Genomic DNA, 17,289 nt, shown 5'->3' on the forward strand with positions numbered 1-17,289 from the left:
AAACAAAAAGCAGTTAGTAAAATCAAATAATTTTCAAAAAAGCCGTTAACTTGGAAACAAATATGACGTTATTATAAATAATATCATATAAATAACATCTTTGTGAAAAATGTGATTTTGAGAATACTATTCCTTTAAGACTTAATTAAGACTTTATTCTGCACAGTGGGGAACTAAAAACAGTCAAAACCTCAGGAAAACAACACACGCGACACAGTGGAAACTACATTACATGATCCACACACACTGAACACGCTCTCACAATGAACATTGAACACTTAACTGTTTGGTATCTCAATATTTAAGTCATCTGCTGTTACAAATGTTAACACCAGATGCTCAAACATGATCACAGTGACTATGTTACTGTCTGCTGTCGCTGCTGAACGTGTCTGGCGCTGAGCATTAGAATCACCACAGACACTAATGTCCACATTATCACGACCAGAGAGAGCTCCAGTGAGTCAACACACTTCCTGGCGAACAGACAAATTCACAGAACGGCCAAGTCGTGGCAGCTCTTGGACCGCACTTTCACTGCCATGCGCTGGTTGTTGCGTGCCACCAGTCGGTCCAGGAAGCGCCGGGCCTTACAAGTGAGGCTCTCTTTCCGTTTATAAACGGAGCGCCTGCGTTGAATGGCCTCGGTGCTGTCTCGACGAAGGCGGATCTGCCGGACCACGCCCTCAAATAGCTCGGTCACGTTGTGCTGAAGCGACGCTGATGTCTCTATGAATTTGCAGTCAAACACGACCGCACATGCTCGGCCCTCTGGGGAAAAATGCACACAGACATATTAATATATTAGCATGAATTCATTGTTAGTACTTTTGTTGTTTTTATGCGTTTTTATGTACGTCTTGCACTTGCACTCCACCTTCCACAGCAACTTCTCTCGACCGGACTAAGTCACTCTTGTTTCCTACGAGGATGATGGGAAGGTTTTCGGCCTGGCGGGTACGTCGGAGCGTGATGCGGAGCTCAGCAGCAGAATCAAAGCTTGAACGGTCGGTGACCGAGTAGACGATGACGTAAGCACTCCCCACCTTCAGACAGTCGTTGTGAGAGGGGCCATCCTCCCCCTCCTGACAGGAAACCTAAACACAGAGAAGGTTGAACCCAGACTTTAAATCAGATGTTATCAGCTTCTTTGTGAATACTCACATAATGAATGCCTACTTCTTAAGCTGCATGTGCTGGACAAAGTTGTCCAGCTTTTTGGAGGACTTCGACTGCACACGTCTGTAGCCCCTGCACTGGTTTAACTCATAATCCTCTACGCATAACCAGAGAGCTATGCAAATGGCTACTATAAATTATACTGCTTTGCAGCTCAAGAATTATTTTTTTATGGTACCAAGGTAGAAAGAACTTTATTGTACAGGGTTTTTAGTAAATTTTAGGTCATGCAAAACATGTTTGTTAAATTTGGTCATGAAATTTGCTCCAACAGAACACTTTGTTCTGAATTTCACATTAAAAGTAAAATCCCCCCAAAACCAAACAAACTTACTGACACACGTATTCATATTATTTGTATTTGTGCACACCCTGAAATGTTTAGTTTTTGTGGTAGTTTTTTTTATCAACCATATCCTATTTCTTTTGGTAAAATTCATTTTGCTGCGTCAAAGTGACAAGTTTATGTTTGTTTTTTAAAAGATATTATGATCTAGACACAGACCACTACCATTGTTATTGTTTTTTATGTGGCTGTGAAACCCAGAGATTCACACACTGTAAATTTCCTGGCCTGCCCTACAGTCTTACTCTGTAAGACACAGACACACCAAGGTTTTGAGTTCAGTTTAGTTTCAAACTGTCACTTAGTTTCCACAATAATTTTTATTTTTTTAATAAAATGTAGTGTTTGTAGCGTAGTGTTTTTCTGTGAGATCAAATGATTTAAGGAGTTCAGAGCAATCCAAAAAACAACCAAACAATGGAAACATTTGAAACACAGTAATACTGACATCCTCATCTTAATGAACAGATTCACAGAAGCTGGTTGTGCTACCAAATTTGGCCAGACTGCAATTAAAGACATTTCCTATTCATTGTGGGTCTAGTTTGTTTTGTAGGTACACATTGCTAGTTTTTGCTTTTTATTTAAGTCAATTTTTAAATCTCTTAGTTTTATTGTCAGTATAATATCTTTTTTCATTGTCGTGCAGATAACTTGCAGCTGTATTTACCTTCACTGTACCACAATAAGGCTTAATAAGGGCATTTTGGGTATAGAAAATTGGGATGTCTCAGCTTTCTGCAGCTGAGTGAGTCCAGTACAGAGATCATATTGTTTGTCTCTCCACTTTTACTGAGAGGTTAAAGGATAACCTGGTATCTTTGACTACCCTTTTAATGAAATGGAGGTTAAAAGCGTTGGAAAAATCTTTGACAAAAATGGGAAATTCAACAAACAAATCAATGCTGTGGTTAAAAACTTTCTTTCAGCTCAGAACATTCTCCAGACTAAAATCTTGTTTTGTTTTGTTTTGTTTTTTTAAACCACTAGATCTGCAAAGGGTTATGCATGCTTTTGTTACCTGTAGACTGGACTACTTGAATGCATTGTATACTAGAGTTAGTCAGTCATCTCTTGCTGGTCTGCAATTAGTTCAAAATGCTGCAGCCAGATTAATGACTGGGACAAAAAAGAGAGATCACATTACTCCAGCGTTGGCAGCCTTGCACTGGCTCACTGTGCACTACAGAATCCAGTGTAAAGTTGCACTATTTATATTTAAAACCTTAAATGGTCATGTACGGCCAGGCTGTATGTGGTAGACATGTTACGTCCAGATCATTAAGGCCTACTTCCAGATCACTGGTGCCTTTGCTGTAATTTCAAGACTCTGCTACTGTCTTTAAATAAGTTTTGTTTTTGTTCATCTTTTAGAAACTGCTGATATCTGCAATTTTGGTTAGAGGATATGTTATTTTATGTAATGTATGTATGAATGTATGTAGCATGATTTTTTTTAGGCTCCTTATTGTTTTTTATGTAAAATCATTTTATTGAAAAGCACTTTTCATTGAGTGATATAAATCAAATGTGCTTTTTTTAGTTTTAGTTACTAAATTGACATTAACACACTAACACACTGTACCAGTTTGTCGTTCTCCCAGTTGTCCATGACGATGAGCGTGGTTTCCTCTCCATCTACTGTCAGTGTCCTCTCATATGTGTCTTCTGTAACATATAATAAATACAAGAAGACAGGTTTGAGAATCTACCGACTTATTGGTGCTTCGAGCTACACGCTGTGATCGGCATGCTAACACGCTCACATGTCGGTTTTTATTTTGTTTAGCATTTTAGCGTGTTTGCATGCTGACACTTGCTAATTGGCACTGAAAGTACAGAAGACCAGCTGTGGCTAAAGGATATCAGCACCTACAGGGCTGTGAAAAAGTATTTGCTCCTTTGTTCAAAAGTTATCTAAACCTATCCAGCCCTGTGTGAAAGTAATTGCCCTCCTTGATAAATCAGTGATTACAGTCAGACCTGTTGAGTCAAGAAATTGCTTAAATAAAATCTGTTTAATGAAGTAAAGTAGGCTAAATGATCTAAACCAACACACCATGCCACCATCAAAAGAAACTCAGAATAGCTGAGAAACAAAGTCCTTCATCTGTCGGTCTGGGAAGGCGTGAAACCATTTCGAAAGCTTTGCGACTCTATTGATCTGCGGTGAGAGCTAATATCCATACATGGAGAAACTTCCTAGGAGTGACCGGCCTACCAAAATTACTCCAAGAGCAGATCAGCGACTTATCCAGAAGATCACAAAAGAACCCAAAACAACATCTAATAAAACTGTAGGCCTCACTTGGCTCAGTTAGGGTCAGATTTCATGATTCAGAAGTCAGAAAGAGACTTAAAGACATCCATGGGAAAACTCTAAGGCAAAAACTACTGCTAATCATAGAGAACACACAAGCTTGTCTCACATCTTGATGGTCCTAAAGACTTTGGGAAAACATTCTCTGGACTGACAAGACAAAAGTTGAGCACTGTGGCATAAAAATAACAGCATTTCATGAGATCATCATACCAACAGACAGACAAATGTGAGGATAGTGTGGTGGTCTGGGGCTGCTTTGCTTCAGGACAACTTGGACAACTTGCCGTAATTGATGGAACCATGAATTCTGCTCTCTATCAGAAATTCCTGAATGAGAATGTTTGGCTATCAAGCTTGTGCCCTGACACTCAAGTGCAACTGAGCAGGACAATGATCAAGAACACACCAGCAAGTGTGGCTTTGTCAATCAAATCCACGCTGGAAAACCTAAACAATTTTACAAGGGGATTAGGCCAAAATGCCTCCACAGAGATGTGAAAATCTCATTGTCAGTTATTGCAAACATTCGATTGTAGTACTTGCCAGAGGTGGCACAACCAGCTACTAAGTTTTACTTTTTTACAGTGGGCCAGGTAGGTTGGGCTAGTTTTTTCCCTTAATAAATAAAATCATCATTTAAAAACTGCATTTTGTATCTTTGTCTAATGTAAAAATTTGTTTGATGATCTGAAACATTTGTGATAAAATGAGGGGGAAAAAACAAATCAGGAAGCGTCAAATACTTTTTCATAGCACTGTATTCACAACACAACACACTGATGTTGCAGCTCTGCCCTCTTTGAAATTAATGTGTGTGAGCAGCAACACTGATCTATAAAACACAATCTAGTGGTTGATATTGAATTAGAGGGCAATGCAGGGAATTGTGCATTTTCAGAAATGCTAGTCTATAACCTCTCCTCAACTTCCTTTTCATTGGATGTGTGAAAAACTGAGCTGTGTGTCTAGGGTGGACAGTTGTTCCATTTTGCATGTATGCAAACATGCTGAAGCAGCGGTAAAGAAAGCAAAGAGGAAAAAAATGCAGGCAAAAGTTAGATGTTCAACTAATATGTGTCAAGCTACGCTCAGAAATTAGGCTGTAGGTGAACAAGCTGGAGATTCTCCTGATGGTGTATTTTTTTTCTTTTTATGTTTGAAGGGGGAAATAAACTCCCTTGGCTGTTTTTCTTTTTCTTACCAGTAACATTTAGTTTGTCCTCTTTGTCCTTTTTGGAACATAAGGCTGCAGCAGCAGTACTGCTTCTTTTTTGTGTATGGGTCACACACTATGCAACATGAACGTGAGCCTGAACCTGTCCCCCGGTCTCAGTGTTGACTGGACTATAGAGAGATCACCCAAATCTAGACCAGAGATTTTAGTTTGAACCAAAGTGGAGCACCGATGGATGCAGCTGACCATCTCTGTTATCCCTAGAGCTATGACTAAAATAATAAACAACATGGTGGACCAAAAAGTGACAACAATAAGGTAAACCCTGACAGCACAACCCACATAAAAATGAAACAGAAAAAAAGCCAAAATGTTAATGTTTCAAAATGTTCTGTATGTTTCGTTGGAATAATACTCTGTAATGTCTGTGCTATAAATTACTCAGAAAAGAAGCCCTTTTTGCATTCATTTCTCTGAAAATCAAAGAATTAACATCCATATAATTTGTGCGTAGAGGCAAATAAAAGATCAGTTTGAAAAGATAAAAAAGGCCAATCACTGAATAACCAACAACAAAAAACAAAAGTAACAAAAACAAAACAAAACATGTAAACCCATGGATGTATGGCCATTCTGAAAACAGCAGACAGACTCTGCGCCTCACATCACGTCAGACTATCACCGGATCGATGCAGCTTATCAATTATGGCCTGAGGCCAGTCAACACGTGACAGAAGAGATGATCAATTTCAGGCCAGCCAAGGTTGATCACACAACAAAGTCAGAGACAGAAAGTCCGTGCTCATCCACCGTGCACTGAGTCTGAGTGTGAAAAGTACAATACATTGTGAAAGCGTGGTTAAAAATGGTCTGTGGTAAGGGATCCTTTTGGCTAATTTCTATTTATACAGAGTCAGTTGTCAGTTAACATATCTGTGGCTTGTGCTAAAGCTTTGCAGCATTTTTGATTTGACATTATGGTATTGCACAGCAAAGGGTAACATCTCTATTTGTGCTTATGGGGCTGAGTTAACATCATGGAGTTAGTCTGGGATCATATGAAGACAATGAAAACAGTCAGACTGCTTGAATCCTCTGACAAGTTCTCCAAGAAGACTGGAGCACCCTACCTGTAAAATACCCTGAATATATGCACTGAAGTGAAATAGTTAATTTTTTAAGCCTAAAGTGTTTATAAAGGGCTTTATTTTAAATAATCTAGATGTTCTTTCCGTACCATATTGAACGTCTTTTCTAAAGGTGTTGGGTCCATCATTTTCCGTTTTTTTGGGCATCATTTTTTGGGAAACTTTAACCCTGTTAACTAAATTAAACAACACCTATAATACTAATACTAATACTACTACTACTAATAATAATAATAATTATTATTATTATAAAAACTATCAGTAAGTGTGACGATTTAGATGTAACGACCACCAGGCACTTAAAAAACAAGCACTCATAATGTCCCACCTCCAGGTTGTTCATCCTTGTCTGTGATCCCGGCAAAGATTCCTGCAAGGCTAGTCTTTCCGACTCCATGATCACCAAGCAACACCACTCTGTAAACACAGTCCGAATCACTCTGTGAGTCATCATCAGAGTCTGAACTCCACTGGGCACGGTAATGGAGGGACTTGTCTCCAGGGTGGTAGGACGCTGACTGTCCCAGAGGGGGGTGGATGCGCTGGGGACGGGGCTGCTCTGGGTTGGGTTGGGTGCTGCTGGGGATCCAAGGTGGTTGCTGGTAAAGGGGATGAATTGGCGTGCTGCCTCGCCTTTGGAGGGGCTCCTTCTCTCTCTGGGTGTTGAGGGTCATGTTCCTACGGTAAAGGCATTAGGACAGGATGGGCCTGAGGGAGGAAATAAGACTGTTAATGGTTCGGAGGAAAATCTGGTCCAAAAAGGTCCTTGCAAACTTTTTCAGAGAGGCAATTTGTTGTCTATCCCAAATAACCACCTCTGGTTTTGCCACAGTGATGCCACAGTCTGCTAAAAGTGTAGTCTTTTTTTGTGGCATAATGTTAACTACTCTACACTATAAAATGCATAATAAAGCAACAGAGATTTCCTTGTTAAATAAAAGGTTAAATAAATAACAGTATTTCAAAAGGAGAGCGTGACTGTGTTCTCCGGATTTCCTGCCTGGTTTTATAGACTGACCTCCACAAGTGTATCCAGAGGGATTATGGCAGTGACAGCTGGGGAAGTTATGGTGGTCAGGATATATTGTAGAGAGGGAAAAAAGTTTATTTAGTTGATCTGAATTCTCAGAGCTCAGCTGTATTATTGGATTATACGGTGACAAAAAACAGAAACAATATATACAAATTCATCTTTAACTTCATTCATTTCACTGATGGTAGATTTTAGCAGTAGTGCTTCAGTTTCTAGTGAAGATACTATAGACTACACTTAGACAGTTTATTAGGTACACCTTGCTAGTACCAGATTGAACTTCCGTTTTTGCCTACTTAGTAGAGCTGGGCGATAGAACGATAACGATATGTATTGCGTAATAACTTTTTCTCGATAGAAAAATGAAACTATTGCGATAGACCTCATCTCTCTCTCTTCCTGTCTTAAAAAAAAAGAAAGCACAGCCAATCCAAATTAAGTAGCGCAGAGCCGAACCAATCACAGCCGCAGCATCACGTCACGTGACTTGTTACGTACAGCACAAGTGCCAAGCCGCACATGTGTATTTGTTTGGGAAGCAGCCAGCCGCCGTGCCGGCCGGGTAATGGAGAAAATGAGTGTGCCCACTAGAGAAAAATCAACCGAGAGCTTGGGTGATCAGGCTACCGAAGAGAACACAGATGACGGTTCCAATGCCGGAGAGATTGTCGAAAGGAAGGGCCAGAGAAGTTCCGTAGACTGAAAGCGCTAATTCGTCATCGAAAACAACCAGGAGAATCCCTGCCAAGCAGCAACAGTCAATTGAGTCGGCTTTCTCCAGCGTCTTACCATATGACACAAAAGCTAAGAGACATAGCGACATAACGAATGCCATAGCCTACCGTCATGCTAAAGACATGCTACCAATAAACACGTTCGAAAATGAAGGATTCAAGCAGCTAATTGAGGTAATAGCTAAGCTATAGAACAAGGGGAGATTGAGAATTTCCTTTTAGTTCTCAGTTTATTTGATATTGACAAAAGTTAGTCAATTTTGTCTGTTCTTCTGTAAAACAAACTAAGATTTATTTTTAGAATTAATATTTTGTTTCTAAGTGGAATTGACAATTTAGTGGTCTGTTTTGTTTGTTCTATTTTGACACTTAAACGCTTTAGCGGCTGCCTTTTGTGTAGTTTGCAATATTTGCCTTTATTTATGTGAAACTGAAGCCTCATGTTCCTTAAGTACATCTGCCCTGTTGAACTTATTATGGGAAATAAATATTTAAATCAAAACAAGCTGCTGATTATTTCACATTTTACTTGTGAGCAATGGCACATTTAAATCTTACAAATATAGTTATTTGGCTTATATCGTGATATATATCGTTATCGCCTGAAATGAAAAAAACATATCGTGATATGAAAAAATCTTATATCGCCCAGCTCTACTACTTAGGTAGGCTGTGCTGTTTTAACAATGCTCGGTACTAAGAGGCCTAAGTGTGCAAAGAAAACACCCCTTGTACCATCACAACCATACTACCACCAGCCTGAACTGGTAATACAAACCAGTATGGATGTAGGGTTTCATATTGTTTACGCCAAATTCTGAGCCTGCATCCAAAAGTCGTAGCAGAAACCCTGATTCACCGGACCAGAAAATGTTATTCCAGTCTTTTACTCTACAACTTTGGTGAACGTGTTCAAATTTTAGGCTCCATTTCCTCTTCTTAGCTGACAGGTGTGGCACTTGGTGTGGCCTTGTGCTTTTACAACTCATCTGCTTCAAGATTCAATGGGATGCGAATTTGCATGTCGTTGTAACTAGTGTTTATTTGAGTTGTTTCTCCTCTGACCTCAGACATTAACAAGGTATTTTTGTCCAGAGACCCACAGCAGACCATTCAATCCCTGTAGATCCGTAGTCTCCAAAATACTTAAACTAGACAATCTGGCACAAACAACCATGCTGCATTAAAGGCACTTAAATGACCTTTCTTCTGATGTTGACTGCTATGTGATTGGCTGATTAGATATTTGAGTGGGTGAAAAGGTGTACCTAATACAATGGCCAGTGAATGCATAGATAGAGCCTACACATCAGAAAGGTGATGCCAATTCATGAGAACTTTATATCTGGATTTTTTTCTAATGGCCAGCAGGGCACCACTGCTTTGATTTTAAAAAAATAAATGTGATTGTATGCTGTATAAAGTGCAGAAGAAAATTAACCTGCAGCTTACATCATGTGACGACGTCCACCCCTCGCCCCTGTTCTTTAAAAAACCTATGATCATGACGGCCCAAAAGCTCACCTTGTTGCTTAAAAATAGGTATCCACAAGTTAGTGAGTGGACTATGGCCATCATTTATATACAGGCTATATGTCTGCATGCCAGTAAATTAAAAGCTAAAAGTACAGTTGATTATCTTTAGGGATTATTAAAAGATTGCAAGGCCATAGAAGGACTCAGAATGTGATAACTTTGTTGTGGACAGATAGCTGCTGAGCTAACCTTAAATAGTGTTTGTTTTGATGTAGTTTTTTTTTTTTTTTTTTTTATAAATGCACTTCTGAAGTGGTGTCTGAGTGACCTCACTCACTGATTTATGTACAGAAGAAACCACTTTGCTAGGGAACAACACAACAAATAACATCCCCTTGCCAATTAAGAAATTGTGAACAATTTGTACAATGAGTGTAGTTTCAGACAAAATTTACACCTTCATTACATTTCCATGTATTCTGTGGTGTCACGTATCACCATCATACACAATACTTCATGCATTTCATTCAGTCATGTCATTCTTTGTGTGAAAATGAGTTAAAGAAACCTAAAAAAATTTTAAATTTGATTTCTCTGGGAAAACAAACGCATTGAGAAATTGAATACTATTATAACAAACATCACAGATGGGGATCCGAATCACTTAAACTGATTCAAAATTACAAACTTAAAAACATATAAACTCAAGAAACCTTCTGGAAAATGTCAAACTTAGGTCCCAGTTCCAAAATATAGCTAGAGATCAAAGAAGGAACCAAAAGCGACTTCTCCTATGCACCAGAGAGCAGAGACACACAAAAACCCTCCTATAATGAATAATTAACACATTTAAAGGTGCCAAGTACAACAGTTAGTGGTGGTGAAGGCCAGGCAGACCAGGTGAAAGCTGCTGGTTGCAATTAAAAAGTTAGAGCATCACCAGTCCTACAAAACTGATAAACTTGAAGCTAAGGATGAGCAGTAACAAATCGCTCATGTAATACATACAATATAATAGACCAAATTAACTGTACTTGACTAGTTAATAAGAGATGATGAACAACATTATTTGGTTTTACTTAAAGCAAACCAAACAAACTGAAAGAATGAGAACTATTTCAAACGTGATTTTAGCTCTGAAAGTGAAGTTTTTTTGAATGAAATATCTAAAACTCGTTTATTATAAGGCTAACAGCTAAAAACAGGACAAAACACACAGCATGTCTATAGATAGATAGATAGATAGACTTACCATATACACTCCATGCACAGCTGCTTCCGTCCAGCTTCAGTAAACAACAGAACTGAACTGAACCCTGTCTCTCTGACTCTGTCAGTGTAACAGTACCCTGGTGCCACAGTAACCCGCCTAGAAAAAAAAAGTTCCACAACAGCGTTAAAAATTCAGCAGTGGAATCACGGTTATCTACCTCCTCCAGTGTGTGTGTATGTGTGTGTGTGTCTCAGAGTGACAGCAGAGGAGAAACAGATATCTGAGGAGGGAGTGTGTGTGTGTGTGTGTGTGTGTGTGTGTGTTTGAGAGAGAGAGTTTTATCAGTGTGGAGGGCGAGCGGTTTAGGAAAGCATTTTGGTCACTTCCTGTTTGACCTAAAAGACACAGTCTGGAGTAACAAAACAGCTCAGTTGGAATAGTCTAGTTTACATTTGATATGATAACTTTTTTTTAAATTCTGGTTGCATAGAAATAAAAGCTACAGATAATACTTGCTCTTATTTTCTCTCATATGTTATAATGGTAGACACTTATATTAAACATGTTTAATCCTGTGATTGAAATAATAATTTAAGGATGCTTAGGAGACCAAATATCAGGCTTATTTTTACTCTGCTTAGGTGTAGATAAAACAGACTTAGAAAGTGCTTTGAGTGCTCAAACTGCGTAGAAAGGTGCTATGTAAGTACCAGTCCATTTACCAGTTTATTAATGGCAATTTACCAGCTCCCTAACTACTGAAGATATAATTTTACTGCCTTTCTAAGAAATGAAAACAGCTGATTTTTAGGTTAGCAGAAAAATATTTCAGCTCTGAGGCTATTTTTTTTCCAGTTAATACAGGTAAAACCACATGTTGTTGTGGCATTGTTTAGTGTTTGCGTGATAAAATGTTGTCACAGCTGAAGAATTTAGTAATGTGTAGTTTGAGGCACAACAAGTTGCATGTATTGACAGAATACAGCAAGTTCATTCACAGTAGGAGCACAAACTGTTACATTTGTTTTGAGACACCACCCTGTCGACATACTAAAACTAAGTATAAGTTGTAGTTTGCTCCATTTGGGTAATTCCATAATGCAAATATCCAAATTGACATGCAGGGGACAAAAATACCACATTATTACCTACCAGTTGATGAAGTTGCCAGTAGATTTTTGTATGGATTAGTAGCTAGAAGTCCTGGTGAGTTAAAATGATGAATTAACTTTTAAGGATATGTCTGCTTTTCGCAGATGTGGTTCTGTTGGCTTCAATGCGTAATGGCCTCCAGCTCGCACTGGAACAGTTCGCAGCCGAGGTCAGGGACGCGCTCCTGCCCCAAGTGGAGGGAGCAGGAGATCGACAGATGGATTGGTGAGAAAAGTACTTAAAAAAGTTCAGGATTCTAGGATCTAATGTTAGCTGGCACGATGTTAGCTTATAATTTTATGCTGTTATTTAGCTGGTTCTTGTTAGCTGTCTGGAGATGGGAGGGTCGCATGTCTGATCTGAAATGATAACCAGTTCCAACGATATCAAGAGTAAATAAGCAAGTTCATCTAGGATTTCTCTTGTTAGAACCTTTACTAGTTCAGGAATGATGCTTAAGGTGGGGAGGAAGAGGTGCAAATGGAGTAGTAGTGGAGGACGCAGATGAATAAGATCAAAAAGAAAACACTAGAAACACTACGCTACAAAACTTCTGTACAAACAGACCAGAGGAGTCGCCCCCTGCTGGTCAGTGGGAAACAAGCGGGTTTAAGGCATTAGACTTATCTGCAATTAGACAGTAGACTAATTGCATTTGTCATGCTTTTTGCTTCCATTTTATTTGAATAACCTGAAGTTCCTAGAAAAATTTATTCATGCATTTGTTACTTCCTGTCTGGACTACTGTAATTCCCTGTGCTTTGGTATTGAACAGTTATCTTTACGCTGCTTGCAGTTGGTCCAGAATACGGGACGCACCATTATAGGATCTTTGGTGTAGAAATGAAAGAATCATTTTAAAAATGTAAAGCTTCAATAGCATGCCAAAATTGGGATAAATCATATTCAAATTAAGTATTCAACATGAATATTTTCGTATTCATTATTCTTAACTTTTTATACCTTTTCTGGCAGAAATGGATTCCCATAGTTTACACATGAGCTGAGATGGAAAATTCACTTCCTCTGTGTCAGTGTGAGTGTTCTGACTGAAACGCAACACATTGCAGATGTTTAGCTTTTGTCCACCCCCTCAGGTTAAGAGTTTGAATATAAAAGGAGGAGTTTCTCTGTGCATTCCCATTTGTTTAAAATGTAGTTTCCTAAACAGCACAGACGTCTGACACAATTGATTCATAACTTTATCAGTCAGCTAGTTCATATCTAATGGATTTCTGATTTGAGACCAAAACAACTCTACCTTTCTCCCCCCTCTTTTTGATTGTGCCATCCGCTGAGAACTGCATCTGGCTTTAATCAGGTGTAGACAGCTCATAGAAGACTCATGCCATCATTAGTTTTATGAGCTGGTTGAAAGCTTTCAGTGTTTCCACTTGTTTTAAAAACAAAAAGCCTTTAAAGGGCTTTAAAAAACAAATTTAATTTGCAGGCTTTTATCAAAATAATAGACTTGCTTCATACAGTACAACCTTTCTTTACGTTGTGGCTATTAACCTTCTCCTTTTTAAAGGAAAATTTACCAACAATCAACAAATAAACACTAAAAATCTAACAGTTCAGACTAAAAACAGCAGGATATCAATTAACCTGTTGTGCAGATTCTATGGATGTACACAACAAAGCAGAGTACCCCAGTGACGAAATGCCCCATTTTGAAGTCAATGGCCAGACTTAGTCACATCAGACAGTGTACAAAACTTCCAGTCCAGAGAGGTCGATTGAATCCACCACCAGTTGCCAGATTTAATTAAATCCCTCGATATTGTCATCTAAGGTGAATGTCAGTTTTTCCAGGGGAAGAATTCTCAGACTCTCGTAATACAAATCCTTCATTATGGGTACATACCTGGAGGTCCACTATTTAATCACTGGTCTAGCTATGTAAAAAAAAATTACTATAACCAGTTTAGCATTATGTTTATTTTTATTTTTAGCCACATCGAATGACAGTATACAGTGGATGGAAGGCATGTGCAAACTGCACCATATCAATATGTTCTTTTTTCAGAAGCTTTAGATCTTTGAACAATCCTAAAACATATGCATGTTCTAGATTTTATTACACTTCATACAGAGGGTGTGTGCTGAGACTGCCCCACACCAGTGATGTGCCGTGCAGTCTGGATTATTTTAAACTGGGTTTCCCAGCCATCATTACTGTTAAGCATGGTCCGGGAATTTGTTATATGGCAGATCTCCATACCTGATCATCAGTCTTGTGTCTCATGTCCTTCTGCCACCGATTTGTGATATGTAAATAGAAAGTTTGCATGAAGTAAATCTGCCTCATAGAGGCTGAGTTAGGATTTCCTATAAGCACAATGTTAAATGCTTTTTAAGTTTATGCTTATGTTGAGATGAAACGGAATCTAGCGTCAACATCGTCACACTTGATAATGCTCATGAAAATATGGAAATAAAGACATATGGCATAAAAAATAGGATAATACGTGCTTCCTTTCAAAATGTTTACTTAGCTAAGACACTTCTTTGTCATTTAAAACTATGTTTCAGTTTCAAAGTTACAGAAAAATAATCCACTAAGGTTGCAAGAGTTACTGGGAACTCTTAAAGAAGAGCTACTACCTGTAAAAGCAAATAAAGTGCATCTGTCACAACCTAAAAAAGAGAAAAAGCTATTTAGTCGGAAATGAAGTTTATGTTAGAACAAACATACCGTTCATTTTATCACCCTGATTTTTAGCTTTATGATAGCTCGGTTTGCACTGCTTTGCTGAAAAATCTGTAGAGGGCAACAGGCCTGCACTGCAAGGTTTAGAGGTTTAGTGAACAGCTGATTCATATCAATTTACGTCTTTTATTTGCAGAATGTGAAAAAAAGCAAATATTTACCATAAATGGTAACATACATTAAGGATATTCTCATACCTGTAATATACAACTCACTCTATTACAGGCAGTTTTTATGGCATTTTATTGTCTTAAGTTTCTTATTTGACTTTGTGTATTTTGGTTTTTGTATTTTTTATTTCTATGTTTCTACAGTTTTCTTCATAGTGGAGCTGACAGTAAAGCTAACTTTAATTTCTTTCCTTTTATAAAAATCAAATCCAAGTGTCAAATAACAGTTACTGCCCAGTGATCCTAACTTTATACTTTGAAATCATCCTATGTGAGACATTTTGTAAACCATAAAGTAATCATCAAACATTTCTGGGAGATGAAATGAAACATGTTGAATGTTTTTCTGCTTTCACTTGGAAGTTTATAGCTGCGTGTTGTTTATCATATTGACCTGTTTGGCTAAATTCCTTTCCTTTGGTTAACGAAAATTCCAGATAGAGTCTGTATACATGTAGATTAGTTCCACTAAACAAGCTGTACATATGTTTCACTGACAATGAGTATTAGTAGTAAGTCAGATATTGAGTTTTGCTGCCACCACATGGTCAGAGGAAATCAAGCAGCGGAGAGTTTTTAACTGCAAATCAAATTACGGTAAATATAAAAAAAAGAAAAACAAAACATAAAAGTGAAAGTTGTATAAGTCACTAAATTTAAATAAAAGAGACAAACCAAAGAACTGCCATGAATGGCTGAGTGTGTATGTGTGAAAGCATGAGAGTGAGTGACTGAGCGAATAGTCTCAATAACCTGTTTGTGTGTGCATGGCTGGTTCTGGGGCTTGCTGAGCCTTGGCCCCTGTGGGACCTAATCATGGACCTAGTTATGCCCATTAAATGAAGAAATCACTTAAATATAACCTGTCTGAAAAATCGAAGCAGGCTAAAACATCTCAAACAGCAACACTTTTTGGAAGATGTGTGTTCTATTACATGTGACATAAAACTAACACAGCATTTCAGAAAAGGAACATCAAGCCAAGAGTAAAATATGGTGGTGGTATTGTGATGGTTTGTGCTGTTTTGCTGCCCCAGGACCTGGGAGACTTGCTGTGGTAAATGGAACCATGAATTCTGCTGTCTACCAAAACATCCTGAAGGACAATGTCCAGCCGTCTGTTTTGACCTCAAGCTGAAGTAGGACAATCTGCAGTAGGTCAATCATCCAGAACTCTCCAGCAAGACCACCTTTGAATGGCTCAAGAAGAACAAAATAAGACTTTGGAGTGGGGTGGTCAAAGTCCTGACCTGAATCTGCTTGAGATGCTGTGGCATGACCTTAAAATGTCAGTTCATGCTCGTGAACCCTCCAGTGTGGCTGAATTACAACAATTCTGCAAAGACGAGCAGGCCAAAATTCCTCCACAGCTCTGTAAAACACTCACTGCCAGTTAACGCAAACGCTTGATTGCAGTTGTTGCTGCTAAGGGAGCTTTATTATTTGACTTTTTTCTATTTATTTGGAGCAAACAATTTAAAAATAGTAGTATTATGTTAGTATTAGGTATCTTAAAATATGACACCTATGTTGTACTTGCTCATCTTACATCAAGCCTTGTTTGAAATCTGTTTATTATATTTAATCTTCCAAACCCTTAAACATCTCTGAGTCTGCAGCTGGGAGAAAAAAAAACTAAAACTGTCAGAAGGTGGCTATGCTGACAAACTAAAATGATTTCTGTGTCTCCTTTATTAAACTGTGGGGCAGTATTATTTAAGCTTCAATGTTTAAATGGATCTGTCACCTTAGCATGTGACATAAATAGCATAGAGAGCATAGTGGCTAATTAAGTTGAATTTAAATTGTTATCACTTTGTGTGCTAAATCACCAGATTAATGATTTTCTGCAGCATTCATCACATTGCCTGTGGAGGTTCTCAGTCATCCAGGTCATAGTAATCTAAGGAGCTTGGAACGAAAAGCAACTGGAAGTTTCTTGAGAGGTTTCGGTTCTCATCCGTGAAGCTCCTTCAGTCGCTTTTCTTTACAAGCTCCTTACATTCATCAAATCCTTTTTGCAACAGTGTTACGTTGTACCATTATATCTTTTATGTTCTTTAGAGCTTTTTATTCACCATTTTATCATCATCTGATAATGTCTCTGGAGTAGTTGCGACTCAGGGATCAGTTTCTGTGTAGGAGAAGTCATCTGTTCTCGAAAATGCCCCTTTTAAATTATCAGACACTGCAACACTTTCATGTGAATATGCAGGGAAAACCCTGGGTTGCCTTGGCAAGCTGATAATAGTTTCATGTGACTGCTTATACCGTTCGCCAGTGTTAAGGCCAGTGTATACAGATAATGGAGATATACCCTTGGTATGTTGAACTTGCTTTGTAGTTCAGGGCCCAGAGTTACAAAATCCATGAACTGAAATGGCAAAATAAATCCACATAATTCCATAAATGTCAGCAAGGACAAAACGATGATAACAGATACTTAAACACTGAGCACAGGAATGACAGGACTCACACTCTGATGGCTCCTGGGGATTAGACATAGCAGGGAAGAACTGAGACACAGGTGCACACAATCAAGACAATCACAACTGAACACAGGACGACTGACTAATAAAGTAAAACAGGAAGTAAGCAACGAAAACTAAACACAGAACCACAGATGTA

At 38.5% G+C, this 17,289-nt stretch overlaps 1 protein-coding gene across 3 annotated transcripts; it reads right to left on the reverse strand.

Moving 5' to 3' along the window:
• Positions 1-133: 133 nt before the first annotated feature.
• rem1 (RAS (RAD and GEM)-like GTP-binding 1) lies at positions 134-17,272 on the reverse strand. Of its 3 annotated transcripts, XM_039611882.1 has the most exons (7): positions 11,779-12,342; positions 10,666-10,782; positions 7,189-7,226; positions 6,499-6,878; positions 3,111-3,193; positions 878-1,097; positions 134-771 (listed from the first exon to the last, which is right to left on the reverse strand). In XM_039611882.1, the coding sequence occupies exons 4-7, from the start codon at positions 6,842-6,844 to the stop codon at positions 494-496; spliced, it is 927 nt and encodes a 308-aa protein (XP_039467816.1). In that variant the 5' UTR covers positions 6,845-6,878; positions 7,189-7,226; positions 10,666-10,782; positions 11,779-12,342; the 3' UTR covers positions 134-493. The 3 variants fall into 3 exon arrangements, with proteins under 3 accessions (XP_039467816.1, XP_031589064.1, XP_039467815.1); XM_031733204.2 differs by lacking the exons at positions 7,189-7,226; positions 11,779-12,342 and adding an exon at positions 17,138-17,272; XM_039611881.1 differs by lacking the exon at positions 7,189-7,226 and having other exon boundaries at positions 11,779-12,340.
• Between the last annotated feature and the right edge of the window lie 17 nt (positions 17,273-17,289).

The sequence above is a fragment of the Oreochromis aureus genome, linkage group 5, assembly GCF_013358895.1.
Source record: "Oreochromis aureus strain Israel breed Guangdong linkage group 5, ZZ_aureus, whole genome shotgun sequence".
NCBI classification, from domain to species: domain Eukaryota; kingdom Metazoa; phylum Chordata; class Actinopteri; order Cichliformes; family Cichlidae; genus Oreochromis; species Oreochromis aureus.